At 40.4% G+C, this 16,937-nt stretch overlaps 1 protein-coding gene across 6 annotated transcripts in view; it reads left to right on the top strand.

The window, feature by feature from the left end:
• The window catches only part of PICALM (phosphatidylinositol binding clathrin assembly protein), a 117,775-nt gene that overhangs the window by 75,813 nt on the left and 25,025 nt on the right, over positions 1-16,937 (top strand). For 3 of the 6 annotated variants that reach the window (XM_084631635.1, XM_084631636.1, XM_084631637.1), the window contains exons 13-18: positions 6,930-7,082; positions 8,760-8,840; positions 12,105-12,212; positions 13,804-13,935; positions 14,029-14,059; positions 15,518-15,617. In XM_084631635.1, coding sequence (XP_084487761.1) covers positions 6,930-7,082; positions 8,760-8,840; positions 12,105-12,212; positions 13,804-13,935; positions 14,029-14,059; positions 15,518-15,617 — 605 coding nt within the window. The remainder of the gene's footprint in view (positions 1-6,929; positions 7,083-8,759; positions 8,841-12,104; positions 12,213-13,803; positions 13,936-14,028; positions 14,060-15,517; positions 15,618-16,937) is intronic. The other 3 variants (XM_084631639.1, XM_084631640.1, XM_084631638.1) reach the window with 2 other exon arrangements.

Here is a 16,937-nt window from a genome sequence, read left to right as displayed (position 1 = left end):
CTTCTTCGAGTAGTGTCCCTGTGGGTGCTCCACTGTAAGAGTGTCTGCACCTCTGATTGGAGATTTTAGGTAGCAGTGTCCGTCTGGCCCACGTACCTGCTCTCCCTTCCACTTTCTCTTCCTTGAGCCTATCTAGCTCTGTGTGGGCAAACCGCCCTCAGTTCCTTCTCAGACGCTTCTTGCCTGAGATAGTGAGTAGCAATCTGATTTACTTACCTCATGTTTCATTATAGTTGATAGATTTTAATTCTGTTGCTTCTTATAGAGTTTTTGTAGCATATCTAGGACTTCCATTTTTACTTTTCCAAAACCCAACAAAAAAGTTTTTTTCTTTCTCCTTGTCCCCCCCCCCAACCCCCCACCCTCAGTTTGGGCATTGCCCCCTGAAGGGGAATGCCCAGCTCCACCAAGTTTAAACAGTGCCTCTTCTGTAGAGAGGCAGTACTGGTTACGGACAGACACTGCTGTGTCCGGTGCCTTGGAAAGGCTCACATTCTGCAGAAGTGCACCTTCTGCCAGAAATTGAAGGCTAGGTCCTGAAAGAACTGGGAGTTAAAGTTGAAATGCCTCCTCATGGAGGTTGCTCTTAAATTCACACCCGACCCCTGTGCCAAATCCCTCCATGGTGAAGATCATTCCCAGAGCCTTCAAATTCTAGGGAGGGAGAACCACAGAGAAAATTGTCTGACTCCCCTTTCAGAGCTTCCAAAAAGAGGGCTGCAAGCCCTCAAGCTGAGCTCCTGACCAGCCAGAGGAGATCCCCAATGCCATCGGTCACCTTGGCACCAGTGGCTCCAAAACACGGTACCCAGAAGACACAGGACCTTTGGGTACAAGTTCTGCCATAATGCCTTAAGACTTGAAGGGCACAGGCTCTGAAGTGGTAGCACCATCTGCCAAAGATAACAGCGGAGACCCTGCTGCCTCTGCAAAATCGGTACTAATGAAGAAATCCTTGGCACTGACCACCTCGAAGCAGTCTTGATCGAACTGTGCCTCTCATAAAAGATCGTCGGTACCGACAAGTCAGCGCAGGCAACATCTGACAGTAGATTGCAATGACAGTACTACAGGAATTGCACTTTTCTAGGGACATCATGATCGTGGAGATGCCAGAGTTCCTGTTACTCAGTACCGGGGCTCTGGTACTGAGCATGTCCCGCTCCACAGAATGACCAGTGGCTCTGGGGGCATTCGCCTCCAGCTTTCCTGTCAGTCCCACCCTATTCCAGTGAGGAGTTGGACAGTGACCAAAACAACACTCTGGCCTCACACCATACCCCCTCATTACAACAATCAGGACCCTCCCACGCACACTCTGATCCCCAACCCTCCTGGTATGGGCACTTCTGGGTGCCGCTACCCATGCCTTTTCCTCCATCCTAGTGGCCATACTGGGACCCGTGGGCAGCCTACAGGCACCATACTTCTCAGGCATCTAGCATCTCCTACAGAGAATCTACTAGATAGTCTCCTACAACCTCTGTATCTAGAATTCCAGAACTACAGGAGGAAACTTTTGAAAAGCAGGAGGCCAGACTACAAGAGGAGACTACATCACCGACAAATAGCTCCTCCTCACCAGCTGAGGCTGTGACGCCCTCTCTGCCATGACCGGCCAGTGATATCAAGTTTTTTTTGAAGAGGTGAACGACACCCACCACAAATTGCTGAACATATTTCATACCTTCTTCTCTTCAAGGATTGCCTTCCCAGTCAACAAGGTGCTTTTAGATCCTGCCTAGATTATCTGGCAGACACTAGCCTCTATTGTGCTGACATGTAAAAGGGCAGACAAGAAGTATTGCGTTCCCCCCAAAGAGGCAGACTTTTTTTTATTTTATATATATAATCTCCTCAGCCTAACTCTATTGTTGTAGATGCCGATAATTCGCTAGGAAAGCAACAACATGCTAAATAAACCCTGTACGATAGAGACTGGAAAAGGCTAGACTTATTTGGAAGGAAGATCTACTCCTCAGCATCTCTGCAATTCAGGATTTCAAACTACCAAGCCTTAATGGCAAAGTCTGATCACATGAATTATGGGAAACTCAGCATGTTTATTGACCACTTGCAAGAAGCACAATGAGAACAGTTTAAAGCCATCATCCATGAGAGCTAGCTGGTAGCAAGAACAGTGCTACAGACCACACTGGATGCCATGAATACAGTGGCCCACCCAGTTTTGATAGCAGTGTTAATGAGGCGGGCTTCTTGGTTTCAGCTCTCATGGCTGCCAAAGGAAGTACAGACAATGGTTGAGGAAGTCTCTTTCAAAGGCTCCAGACTCTTTGCTGATCAGACTGACACATCACTTCACACTTGAAAGAATTCCAGAGCCATGCTGCACTCTATAGGAATCTACACACCGGGACAGAAAAGAAAATTAAGTTCACAAGCATCTTACAGATCCCACCTACCCCAGTTCCCCCCACCTCAGTGATACTACGAGGCACAGTGCAAGAGACCTCAAATGCAAAATGGGAAACAGTCAGCCTCCCAATCCTCAACATCTCAGCCCTCAACCTCAAACACCAGTTTTGATGCCTTGGTCGAGACCCCGAGAAACCACTCTTCACAACAGCTGCAACACATAGACTTTCCACATCCCTTCAGATGTCGCATAGCTCTCTTCCTCTGGAATTGGGAAAACATCACATCACTAATGAGTCTTGATGATCATTTCCAAGGGTTATTCAATCCACTTCACCTCTCTCCCTGTCCCTCTTCAGGGACCTTTCTCATAAGAGACTGTTAGGTCAGGAGAAAAAAGAAAAGGAGTACTTGTGGCACCTTAGAGACTAACAAATTTATTTGAGCATAAGCTTTCATGAGCTACAGCTCACTTCATCGTATCACCTGCTGTGCCTAGGGACCATAGAACCAGTCTCTGTTCACCCTAGAGGTAAAGGCTTTTATTCCAAATATTTCCTATTCCCAAAGAAAAAAGGAAGTTGGAGACCCGTATTAGATCTAAGAGTACTAAACCGATATGTGAAGGTGCAGAGATTCAAAATGATCACGCTAGCAGCTATTATTCTGTCTCTGGAGCAGGGAGATGGATATTCTGTATTCACCCATCCAAGAACACACACATTCCTCAAGGGCATGGGAAACCTCTTTCCACATACCAGGTGCCCCACTCCAATATGGGACCTCAATCTAGTTCTAAAGACCTTAATTAGACTACCCTTTGAACCTATGGGCAACTGGCTCTCTTCTACACGTGTCAGTGAAGACCATCACCTCAGTATGACAAATAAGGAAAATAGCAGCATTGATGGCACCCACCCTTCACAGTCTTCTTTAAAGATAAAGGCACTCTGAGTTCCTGCACAATGTGGTCTCATGCTTCCACATGAACCAACTCCTCAACCTCCCTACCTTTTCCCCAAAACCACACTGCAGCAACAGGGAGGCAGTACTACATATGCTTTATGTTAGAAGAGCCGTAGCATTTTATTTGGATAGGACAAAGTGCCTTAGGAAATCTCCTGAACTCTTCCTCTCCATTGTGGATAGATCCAAGGTCTCTGCAGTATCAGCTCAATAGCTCGCCAAATGCGTCTTGAACTGCATTAACTATTGTTATCATGCCCGTTACTAGTTACCTCCATCAGGAATTCACACGCACTCCTTGAGATCCATTTCCACCTCGGTCACATTGGTTAAAGGTGTTCCCATCTCCGATATCTGCACAGCTGCAAATGGGCCTATGGTCATACTTTCGCGGAACACTGATTACTCAAGACTTCTGATGTCATCTTTGGCTCCACAGTATTATCAATAATAGACTCTACTCTGAAGCCCAGCCCCCCCATATATGATACAGCTGTGAAGTCACCTACAGTGGAGTGGTGGTGAATCCTGGTTACATCCCACCTGAGGTTCATTGCGCATAAACTAAGACGACGACCCATAGGGACACTACTTGAAGAAGAGAAAGTTACTCACCTTGTGCAGTAACGATGGTTCTTCGAGATGGGTCCCTATGTGTGGTCCACAACCCACCCTCCTCCCCTCTGCTTTGGAGTTCTCAACAAAGGGGCTCAGCGGTAGAGAAGAAACTGAAGGCAGTTCATCCGCTCACTGCTAGATAGTCCCGAGGCAGAGCAGGAGGGAGGGAGAGCGCATGTGCAGGCTGAATGGACACTGCTACCAAAAATCTCCAATCAGAGTCGGAGGCGCACCCATAGGGTGTACATCTCAAAGAACCATTGTTACTGCACAAGGTGAGTAACTTCCTCTTCCCCATTTTACAGATGGGGAAACTGAGCAGTTAAGTGACTTGCCTGAGATCATACAGCAAGTCAATGGCAGAGGCAAGATTGGAACCTGAACTATTTCCAGTCCTGTGCTCTAACCACTGCACAGCATCCCTCCCTTAGGTAAATCTCTAATGTTGGTAATGTTTGTACCTAGAGAATATGATAGTTTAAGGGTATATATGGTAATTAAAGGGTAATGAACCAGGTATAACTTGGCTTACAATGGGGCTTGAGCTCCTTCTTCAGTTAGGCACGTCTGAACATTTTATTCACCAATCCATTAAGGATGTACAGGTGGATGTACAGCCAGCTACAAGGGCATTAATATTTTGGTAGTGTCTTGAGATTCTGGTTTTCTAAACTGTTCAGAGCTAGGGGGATTAGAAGTTGACCAGCTATTCAAGAGCAGGAACATATTGAGTCACTTAAGAGTTTTTTTTAATAACATGATAGAAGCCACTGAAAAAGCTGAGGGTTTGTTTTCCTCTGTTGCTTCTGAAATACTTATAGTACGGTTATTTGCAAAGAGAAGCTGGCCTGCAAAATGGAAAATGACTGGGGGAGGAAAAATAAGTCTTAGCTCCAATACAGGCCAGATTCTGCCTTCACTGTGCAAGCAGGGCTCCCACTGAAATAAATGGGGGCTGTGCACGTGCAAGGGTGGAACATGGTTTTAAGAACTGAAAATTGCTGCTTGCAAGAGAGCATGCTTCTCTGTCATGTTTCTTATGCTGAGTATGTAAGGGCCTAAATGAACCCAATGTACTTCATTCTGATGAAGTTGCATCTCTTATATCAGAAGTGTAAGTACAGTAAGTCACACTGAGAGCTAGACAAAATTGGAAATACCTTAACTGGAATCAAGGTGGGACAGAGTGGGTAGAATCTAAAATTTTCAAAAATTAAGATCTGAGTGTTGAAAAAAATGGACAGGAGGTTTGTAGCATTTTATTAGCTTTGACAGTGTTAATCAACATTCAGGTGGGACAAACAATACTAATGCAATCTGAAACTTGGTGTTCAGGGAACAGACACTGTTCCAATGTGTTAAGTAGCCTATTCATTGTGCACATAAAATACTAAGAGCTCAATGGACAATACCTTTAAAGCAGCATAAACTGATCAAAATTTTTAAAGCGTTCTTTAGTGTTTTCTTAAACCTTCTGCTGTTTTTGTCTGAATTATTTAATCAAATAATCGGTACATAATTGAAAAAATGAAGTATTTGCAAACTAGTGTTTTAGTTGACAGACTGACTTGTGTGTGTTCTTTTTGCCAAGTGCCAATATGTACCTTAAGCTTCAGAAATCAAAAGGCAGAAGATGATGTATTTTGAAACTTCCATAAACTTGGAGTTAACCGTAGTTTGTCTTAAATGTTCTGTTTTCTGTTGATTACCAGAGAAGGAAATACAACCAAGAGAGGACAAAACTTGGAAGGGCAGGATGGCAAATGAAAATCTAATTTCATTTACACTGTTTTAATCTGTTTGTGCCAGAGCTCAAATTTTCTTGTATTAGCATCCATTGCAGACAGTGATTACAAGATTTTGATATTAAAGCCTAAATTGTGGGTAAGACACATGAGCACAGGATTTTCTATTGCCATTTTATAATAACCTTATGGCATTATTTAATCGTGCTTGTCCTTTACTAAAGCACTGTTTGTCAAGCAGTTGACTAAAAACCATTTTTTTACAAGGCCTCTGAGCAATTCCACTCTTGCAGTTGAGCCAAACTGAATCTGTGGGGTTTTTTGTGTAAAATAGTCTGTCTGAAGCCAAATTCAAAGTGTTTTTTTGATGCTAAGAAAAATTGCAGCCACAGTTCTGAAGTTTCATGCTGCTCGGGGCTAAGGTGAGACCAAAAGCTCTGACTTAGCCCTATCTTACGCAGTACTTGTTGTGGCAAACTGATATAAATTAACTCAGATTCATGCTGAGTATATAATATTTTGCAAGTTGCATTTGAGAAACTAGGACAAGTCTTAGTTTGATTTGCAAGAGTTTTGGATTAAATCAGTTTGTCTCTACCGCAAAGTGTAGAAGTGCCAGAAATTGAAAACTACTACTAAAAATAGCAGAATCACAAAATCTTTGACTTCTTTTTGCCGGATATATTCCTGTTACTTTCAAGCGCCAATCCCAGCATGTATTCTTTTTTGGCAGGCAGCCTTAATTTTGGCTGCTGCTGCCTGAAGCAGAAGCAGCCGGGCTTTGCTCCTTTGCAGCCAACGTTGCATTCCTACTGAGTTTATTGCTGCTTGTGTTCCAAGCAATGGGGAGACTTTCTTTCACAGAAACAGGAAGCAAAGTAGATTTGTATGGTATTTTCAATCCTGTCCCCCCTGCATGCATTCTTTGTGGAAAATTACATGGCATTTAGAGACTGGGTAAGGCTGTAAATCTGTTTTAGGTTCTTCTCACCGGTTTACTGGCTTACAATTCTGCCGTATAAATTATTAATTTGTATTATGGTAAGGCATTGGAATCTCATTCCAGAACCAGTACCTGTTGTTCTAGATGCAGTACAGACTAAAACAGTCGCTGCCCAGAGGGGAAAACAATGTGAACTCTTCCTCTTCTGCTGTTTCTAACAATTAATTCCTTACTAATTCAGTTCCCCTTTTCTCTTTATCTTACTCGCTGGCATTGCACAGATCCATTCTCTGCTACTGTTGATGCTGTTGATGATGCTATTCCAAGCCTAAATCCTTTCCTCACCAAAACTAACGATGCTGTTCATCTGTCTGTTGTATCTTCTGATGTATCTACTTTCACCACTAGGACACCCACTCATGAAATATTTGTTGGTAATGTACCTTTTAGCTAAATAACTGCTATAAAATATTTCAGAAATTGGATTATTTTTAAGCAAGTAGATTTTTTTTTCAGAAACAAACTAAAATCTGTGTTCTAGTTTTGATTATTGATGTGGGCTCACTATTTTATTTTAAAACTAGATGGACTAGAAGTTATCATAGCTGTATTAAAAATCATTGCTTAGTATACGTAAGTAGTCATTGTCAGACATTTCAAAGTTGTAATTGAAACATTCTTGCTTAAGTATGCTTATGTAATATAGGGCTCTTGTATAAGTATATTTAAAGACCATATTTCATAAAATTCATAGGTATGCAAGAATGAGAGTGGATGAAAATGTCGCTTTTGCTTTTGTCGGATTGTCATGACCTTGTTGTAAACATGGCAGTTGAATCTGAATTTCTTTGGAGTCATGGAGTTTTTGTTTAGAAATTGTAATTTTTTAATTGTGGTGATAACATTTAATATTGACATCACTGACCTAAAATATCTGGTTACTTTATTGACTTTTTAAAATTCTTCTTCACCCAGTGGACAGGTACTAGTTTACCATATAAGTCACCATTTATAACTTGCTTTAAAAACAATAACAAGTACACCCCCACACACACACAAAACACAACTTTAGCCACTGTAGACCAAACATCAGAGCTGCTATGTTAAAAATCCTCCTAAAACTTGTGTTAGGGGAAGTACATAGTAATTGGATTGTTTCTCAATGTGAAGAATTGTCAGTTAACTATTTAAAAGAATAAAAGATGACTAATTACATGACAGCTTTTGTTTTTTAGAGCAAAGCTATTTGTGAAGACAGTCTTGCCAGACTGGCAGATCTTTTATTTTCACTGTAAAAATCTTTCTTGAAATTGATCGGGGGGAGACCTGATAAGTTTATATAAAAACCAAGTCACAAGCGAGAATATATACTTATAGCCAAATCATAATTCCCTGAAAACAAGGTTTTTAATATGAAAGAAGCCCCATAGGCACTACTTTAACTGTATTAGTACAAACAAGTTGCTACAATGTAAATGTGATTTTTAGATAACTCCTGGTTCTTTAGCTCATTTCAGTCCATTTGCTGAACCAAACCCCCTTGTGGCAACAAAATACAAATCCACTATTCAACTGTATTATTATACTTCAGATATTAGAGAAAATGCCTTAAGGTTTTTACAGAGACAAGGTAGGTGAGATAAGATCTTTTATTGGACCTGTTGGTGAGAGACAAGTTTTTGAGCCACACGCAGTGCTCTTCTTCAGGTCTGGGAAAGGTACTCCCAGTGTCGCAGTAAAATGCAAGGTGGAGTAGATTGTTTAGCATAAATAGTTGGCACTTAAGGTTTTTACACTCATTTGTGTCTTCCAGAGATGTAAAATATGACATTTGAGCTAAAAAATGTGCATGTGTTTTAGCTGTAATTTTGCAACAGTCTTTTTCCCTTGATGTTCTCGATAATGTAAAACTTGTTTCCTTTTTTTAAGGTGTTTGATATATTTGGGTGCCTCTTTTGGTTCCATTTTATGATTAGAGTATACACAGGTTTCCTTTTTTTAATTTCAGTTCAAAGTATTTGACAAAATAAATAGTACGTTTTGGTTCTTTTCTTTCTGTAACTCTCTCTATTCTTTCTCTGCTCTTCCTGTTCTATGATATGACTTATCAGATTCATTTTGTGGCCCTCAAGCTTATCCTAATGCTTCTCATTTCCGCAATGAGCCCTCTACTGTAGCTGGTCTATTTGGAGGTAGGTAATGTGATATGGCTTTATCACAGACATAGCAACTTGAATTAATTTGATATGTGCCTAGAAGAGGGAAAACCTCTTGGTGCATTAATTGGCTGAAAAAACTGCATTGTTTTGATACGTTGGCTAAAAATTTCCAATTACTCAAATATCATTGCTTACCTTAAATACGTCATTGCAGATAGACAAGTGATTGACAAGACTTTATGCTTTAAACTTGTGCTAAATGTTTGTTTTAAGCACTAATGTGCAATAAATAACTTCTCTGTTTCAAGGACACCTTTCTAATATTCTACCATTGCTTCATCCTACACTGAACAGTTCCTTATGAAAAGCAACTGTTACAGCAGGCTCTAATTTTGTTTGTTCTTAATGTGTCTACAAATCATTATATAGGTTGTCAGTCACTGCCTATCTGGTGTGCATGTGCATTATGGGCCCTATTGCTGTTATAGGGGTGTCTTCTGTGATTTGCAAAGGAGTTATTGTTTGAAGACACTACAGAATTGCCTTTCAGTGAAGTATACAGGAATTGCTAAAGTTAGAGAAACTATAATTCACAGATTTCAAGGCCAGAAGGGACCATTGTATCATCTCATCTGACCACCTGTGTACCAAAGGCCATAGAGCTTCCCCAAAAATAATTCCTAGAGCATATTTTTAAAAAAATATTAAATCTTGATTTAAAAATTGCCAGTGATGGAGAATTCACCATAGCCCTTGGTAAATAGTTCCAATGATTAATTATTCTCAGTTAAAAATGTATGCCTTATTTCTAGTCTGAATTTGTCTAGCTTCAACTTGTAGCCATTGGATCATGTTATACCTTTTTCTGCTAGTCTGAAAAGCCTATTTATTCCCCATGTAGATACCTATAGACTGTGATCAAGTCATCCCTTAACATTCCTTTGTTAAGATAAACAGATTGATTTCCTTGAGTTCTATCACTATAAGACATGTTTTCTAATCCTTTAATTATTCTTCTGGCTCTTCTCTAAACCCTCTCCATTTTATCAACATCCTACTTGATTTGTGGATGCAGTATTCCAGCATCTAGTGCCAAATACAGAAGTAAAATAGCCTCTGTACTCCTACTTGAGATTTCCCCTGTTTATCCGTCCAAGGATCACATTCACTCTTGTGACTGCAGCATCACATTAGGAGCTCACGTTCATCTGATTATCCCCTCTGGCCCCCAAATCTTTCTCAGAATCACTGCTTCCCAGGATGCAGTGCCCCATCCATTTAATTAGAATTCTTCCATACACATTTCAAGGTTCATGAAAAAGCAAAACAAAGCAAAAAGCTTACTCCCTATCAAAAAAAGCATGCAGAATCACTGGTTCTTGTTAACTCCTGTTTTCTCATCTTCCTGACGGGATTATTAATTGCTAAACACAAACTCCCTTAAGGATTTATAAAGTTGGGTTTTTCCCTCTTCACTTGCTAAAATCTTCAAAATAAACTTGTGGCTGAACAATTGACTGGGTTGGTGGCAGAAACCCAGGAGCAAAACTGCCCTCCCCCACTACACACTTAAAAATGGATGAGTCCCTAATGCTGTTCTCTTGATTTATGTTTTACAGCTGAAAAATCCTAAAGTGTGAGAGCAGGACACTTGGTTTGCAGAAGCAGATTCATTTTCTAAAGCAAAAACATAGACTTTATTTAAATCAGTCTTTCTCTTTATGTAAAGATTGTTTTAAAAGAGCCACGTATCCTGCCAGATGGATTCCTCACTCAAATTTGAAATCTCTGAAATGCACTTATTTCCCTTGTCTTGCCATAAACTCAGTGTTTGAAGTTGCTTTGTAATAAAAACTAGCTGTCTAGCAGTTCTTTGGCTCTTTATTGTTGCTTTTGCCTCAACTTAACTGTGTATTCCTTTAAGGCAGCTAAAATGGTGTGACTGGTAACGAAAATTTTATTTCTCCAAGGGGTTTATATTTTGTCAAGATTAAACAGCTTTAAACACTAATTTTGTTGAGGTGAAATGTTTTTTCACTGTAGGTAAACAGATAAATTTTAACAGAAAATTGCGGGGGGGAGTATGGTTTTTGATTAAGATACTTTTATTCCTAGGTAAACTTGATCTTGTCTAATCTACATTCCTTGACTCTGTGGTATAAAAAGCAGAGCTGCTACTGTTACACTGGTCAGGGAAACAAGTTTTAAAATGTTAAATATTCTTATGGTGCCTTTCATATAATAGAATTATCTTACTAATTTATCTGCCAAAGTAAAATGGCAATGGTTGCAATATACACTTAAATAAAACTGAGTATGAATTTTGGTTTTATGTTCCTGTATTTAATATAGTGAACTGGGTCATAAACTTCCACTTATTACCTAGTACTTAATAGTATATTAAGCTTCCACAGTGGTGGTGTACAAACATTAAATAATTCTTGCAACATATGAGATAGTGACTGCATGTCTGTTCTACAGATGCACAGAAAATGAGGTGGAATAGCTTTTGGCAAGGCCACAGTTAGTGAAAGAACTGAAATTAGAATTTCTGTCTGACTCCCAGTCCCCCTGCCTTAACTACTAGACATACTACTACTGCATTCCACATAGAATTGTATAAAATAACAGACATTATAAAAATATTGGTAGTAACAATGCGCAAGTAACTTCTATTACCAGTTGTCTCATAGTAGATTGTCTTTGTTTGTACATTGGTGAGACATCTGCCCTAGGAATGTGATTTTCTGCAATAAAACCATGCTGTTAAGTGTAAATGTAGCTAGGTTGACAGAAGAATTCTTCTATCCACCTACGTACCGCTGTTTGTGGAGGTGGATTACCTACATAGACAGAAAAGCCCCTTCCATTGATGTAGGAAAGCATTTCTACATTATGTCAGTGCATAAGTGCAGAGTAGTGCCTCTCATGGAGACATGCCTGAAGTCTCACCAAAACAAAGAGTGAGTGTCTTGGGATTCGGTGCCTGTATATTGCTGACCTTGCCTCCTGGGAATCTGTTGGGGATAAAAACACTGCCCCTTTTAAGGGAAGGAAAATGGATTTGGAAAACACTACTTGTAGCAAACCACTACCCAGATACTGTGTGCATTTCTACTTCAGGGAGTGATCTAAGCCTTAAGAGGTTTTTTTCATACACTCCCTTATTCAAACATTGCAGATGTTGGATAATACTCAAATCTATACACATGGTTTAGTATATCCTTTTTCACACAGAAAGTGGAGTTGTGGAACAATTGCTATATAATCCATTTGTACTCTTTATGTTTTGTTCAGGGTTCACTCCTTCTCCTGTTGCTCAACCACAGCCCGTAGCTGGCCTTAATGTTGACTTTGAGTCTGTGTTTGGAAACAAATCTTCTAATGTCGTCATAGATTCTGGTGGTAAGAGAGGCTTTCATTAATATTAATGTGGGCAACAAATGTGCTTTAATCGTTTGGCATCTGTGGAAGGTAGATCTCATAAGAATGGCCATACTGGGTCAGACCCAAGGTCCATTTAGTCCAGTATCCTGTCTTCCGACAATGGCCAATGCCAGGTGCCCCAGAGGGAGTTAACAAAACAGGTAGTCATCAAGTGATCCATCCCCTGTCATCCGTTCCCAGCTTCTGGCAAACAGAGGCTAGGGACGTTTGTTCCTGGTGTGAACAAATGCAGAGTGCTATGAAGAGACTCCAACTGGTGAAAGCAAAGTGCAGTTAAACTTGCAATAGCAGCATCTTTCACTTCATTTGTGTCTTTTTTTGTATTTTGTTAATTAAAGGGCTTCTCCTTTCTACTGAATATTTCTGTAGGGATTGCTCTATAATATTTAGAATCACTCCTTTTATTTAGACCCTGATCCTGCAAACACTTATGCATGTAGGTAACTTCACACAGGTTATTTTTACTAACTTCAGTAGGATTAAGCACAAAATTCAGCACATGCATAAATATTTGCAGAACTGGCCTTCATTACCAGCTGATCAAAAGACTATATAATTTAATTGAATATGACATGAAATACAAAGTTAAATTCTGTCTTCATTGAATTTCACCTGCCATTTTGCTGCCCAATCACCCAGTTTTGTGAGATCCTTTTGCAATCTGCTTTGGACTTAACTATCTTGAGTAATTTTGTATTGACTGCAATCTTTGCCTCCTCACTGTTTACTCGTTTTTCCAGTTCATTTATGAATATGTTGAACAGCACTTGTCCAATTACAGATCCTTGGGGATCCTTGCTATTTACCTCTCTCTACTGTGAAAACTGACTGTTTATTCCTACCCTTTGTTTCCTATCTTTTAATGGGTTCTGATCCATGAGCACCTTCCCTCTTATTAATTAACCTAAGGTTAACAATTAACCTAAGCTTTCAAAATCTGTTTAATTTCTGATTTTTTTTATTTGTGTTTAAATAAGTTGGACCTTAATCTTCTTTTTAGGGCATGATCATTTTAAGATTAAGAAAGCAAATTGCCAAAGCCAGTTGGTACACACTTAACAGAGAAATTGGATTTATACTGAGTACCTTTAATTCTTTTGAGCACTCAGTAGTTAAATCTTTTCCGCTTGATGGATTTTATGCACATTTGGGTGAGCATTCTTGTGCCTTTTTTAAAAAAAAATTTTTTCTGCAACAGGAATAGTTAGGAGTTTTGACCTTTAAAAGTATAGATGCTATCCTGAAAACCTTCCATACTTGGCATTTGCATTGCAGTCAATGGGAGTTTCTCACATACAGGGTTTGAAGGATCAGTCTCAAAGCAGCTATTCTTCTGTGCCATTAATATCCCTGTTTGCAGTTGAGGTATAATGGCTTTATTCCCTTTATATACTGTAGTTTTGTGCAACATTTGATTCAGTCTTCCATATTTTTAACCAATGTTTTGTTGGACTCCTTACACCCTCCCCCCCTTGGTGTAAATGTGTAATCTGATCTTCAGTGGAAGCCTCAAGTTTAAGGTCTGTTTTATGTGTTTTATCATTTTAAGGCTTTGATGAATTAGGGGGACTCCTAAAACCAACAGTGACCTCTCAAAACCAGAATCTTCTGGTTGCCAAGCTGCCACCTAACAAGTTAGTATCGGATGATCTGGATTCATCCTTAGCCAACCTTGTAGGCAGTAAGTATTTGTTGAAAATCTGAAGATAAGTTTTTGTGTAATTCTATAAAATGAACAGGCTATTTCAGTAATGTTTTTCCCATTCTGTGGCAGATTTGGGCATTGGAAATGGAACTACTAAAAAGTAAGTGTGTTTTTAATCAAACTTGGAAAATGTATTGAATTTTTAACGGCTTATGCTTGATAGTACTTAGCACTTCATGTTCATAACCACTTTGTGCATATCAATCTTGAAAGCATCTCTGAGGAATTCAGTATTATCTACATTTTACAGGGGAGGAGACTGAAACGTAGATGAAGTGACTTGACCCACAGCTACCTGTGGTGTGGGAGCAGGGCAGCAGCAACGAAGCTTGGATTAGAGTTCAGGGCTAAATCCTGTTACTGTGTTAATTGCTCTGGACCCTGCTGCCTGTTGCTCTTATTTAGAATAATAAATAATAATAACTGAATAAACTTCACAAAATACGTAGTTGATTGGTCATTCAGTATGTGAGGTTTTTTATTACAATGCATGCCTACAATAACTAGCAGCCCCTTAACGGACCTCAACACATCCCTTTTCCAAACACCTGAAATAAAATTAGCTTTGTGTAGTATCCCAGGAAGTTTAAGAAATCTGGGGTGTGATGGGCCAGTAGGAGGAAAGGGAACTCCTGATCCAGAATAATTGTGATCAGCTTTGATGTTGTATTTAACATCAAGCACAATTAGCCTCAGCAACTCCATCACCACTGCAAAGAAAAGAATCCCGTCAGTCCAGTTCTAGCCTTGAAACCATCCAGGAATTTGTACACATTTGCTCCTGCCCAAGTTATAATTTGACCTGCAAAAATCGAGCTAATAGTATTACACCGCATCTAGGCTAAGAAAAGTAGTTGAGTTGAGGTCAATCTTAGCTAGCTTATGTTAGCTGAAAATGAGCTACGTTTTCCCTAGTCCAGACCAGGTTTATCATAGAATATCAGGGTTGGAAGGGACCTCAGGAGGTCATCTAGTCCAACCCCCTGCTCAAAGCAGGACCAATCCCCAATTAAATCATCCCAGCCAGGGCTTTGTCAAGCCTGACCTTGAAAACTTCTAAGGAAGGAGATTCTCCCTAGGTAACGCATTCCAGTGTTTCACCACCCTCCTAGTGAAAAAGTTTTTCCTAATATCCAACCTAAACCTCCCCCACTGCAACTTGAGACCATTACTCCTTGTCCTGTCCTCTTCTACCACTGAGAATAGTCTAGAACCATCCTCTCTGGAACCACCTCTCAGGTAGTTGAAAGCAGCTATCAAATCCCCCCTCATTCTTCTCTTCCGCAGACTAAACAATCCCAGTTCCCTCAGCCTCTCCTCATAAGTCATGTGTTCCAGACCCCTAAACATTTTTGTTGCCCTTCGCTGGACTCTCCAATTGATCCACAATTTATTGTGACTGTGCAACTTGATTTGGTGACTAAGCTCTTATGGGGTCAGTATTAATGTACATTTTCACTTTGTGGAAACATGCGAGCTTATTGGACTAATGTACTATATCTGAGGATGGTTCAAAGAAAATCTGTTTTCTAACATTTCTTTAAAAATGTATTTGAAGTGATGTAAATTGGACTCAGCCAGGCGAAAAGAAATTAACTGGTGGTTCCAACTGGCAGCCCAAGGTTGCACCCACAACTGCATGGAATGCTCCAACAATTGTAAGTCAATGAAGATTCTGAAGTAGTCAATCTATGTAACTTAAAATATAGACAAACATGTAATATAAAGGTGTGGAGGTGATGAGTCATTACAGTGAATAGGTTATGAAGATTATTTGAATAATAAATGTTCAGTTTGAGAATGTATATTGCTGTAGTAACAGTAACTGGATGGTCAACTTCATTTAGATTATTTACCTTTTGTCAGATATACTGTGTCATTGCATCTGACTAAGGCTAAGATTTAATCATGGGTAATTTTAGTAAAAGTCATGGACAGGTCACAGGCAATAAAAAAAAAAAAAAATTCACGGCCCCATGACCTATCCATCACTTGTACTATATACTCCTGACGAAATCTTGGGTGTACTGGGGGGCTCCAGGGTTGCAGCTGCTGCTCTGGAGGGGGGGGGGTCGCCTGCTGTATGGGGGGAGGGGGACTCTGGGGCACCCGCTGCTCTGGAGGGAGGGCTCCAGGGTACCCGCTGGTATGGGGGGCAAGGTGGGGTGCTGGTACTGGGACAGGCCCTGGAGCCCCGGGCCACTGCTGCTGCAGGGGTGGCCCAGGACCACCTGAGCTGCTCCGGCAGCCCTGGGGTCAGTCATACCTGCCAGCTGCAGAAGTCATGGAGGTCCTGGAAAGTCGCAGAGTCCGTGACCTCCATGGCAGACTCGCAGACTTACGTATGACTTATTCTGTAATGCGAGTGTGAATTTATACTGTAAACTAAAAGTATTGCTGGAGCAGAAACTTAGGTTGTAGAACTTCAAACCCTTTGTAATTATTTGAGTAGAGTAATTTGACCTTTTGGAAATAGTGGTGATGGTTAGGCCTACTCTTCATTCTGACTGCTGTTTGGAAGTGTGGAAATATACTTGTTCTTGAAATACAATACTGTGTGGTAAACTTGTATGTCAGTGGTTTTAAACCTTTTCAGATGGTGGCGTGGACCCCACTGAAAATTTTAGACAAGTCTGTGGACCACAAGGTTGAAAACCACTGTTCTGTGGTAACTGCTACCTTTTGTGGACCCCTGAGACATAGTCTGTGGAGCCCCAGGTTAAGAACCATGGTTGTATTTTCACAACACTCAGCCTGCTCTGTGACTTGAGGCAGGAAGTAGTGCATTGTCTGCTACCCAAGGGTGTGGGAAGTGATGTTACAGGGATAGGTGCCTTAGAAATCTGTACAGCTAGTACAGTCACACCCTGAAGTTTGTGCTTGCTTTTAATACGTCTCCACTTAATATCTTCAGTGACCAGTCTGATTTTTCTCTAGTTTACAACTCCATTACAGATGGCATGTATTGTGGATCACAT

The sequence above is a fragment of the Lepidochelys olivacea genome (assembly GCF_965140295.1).
Source record: "Lepidochelys olivacea isolate rLepOli2 genome assembly, chromosome: 1".
NCBI classification, from domain to species: domain Eukaryota; kingdom Metazoa; phylum Chordata; order Testudines; family Cheloniidae; genus Lepidochelys; species Lepidochelys olivacea.
The sequence above is the reverse complement of the archived record's forward strand: the minus strand, read 5'-3'. Positions and strand labels throughout refer to the sequence as shown.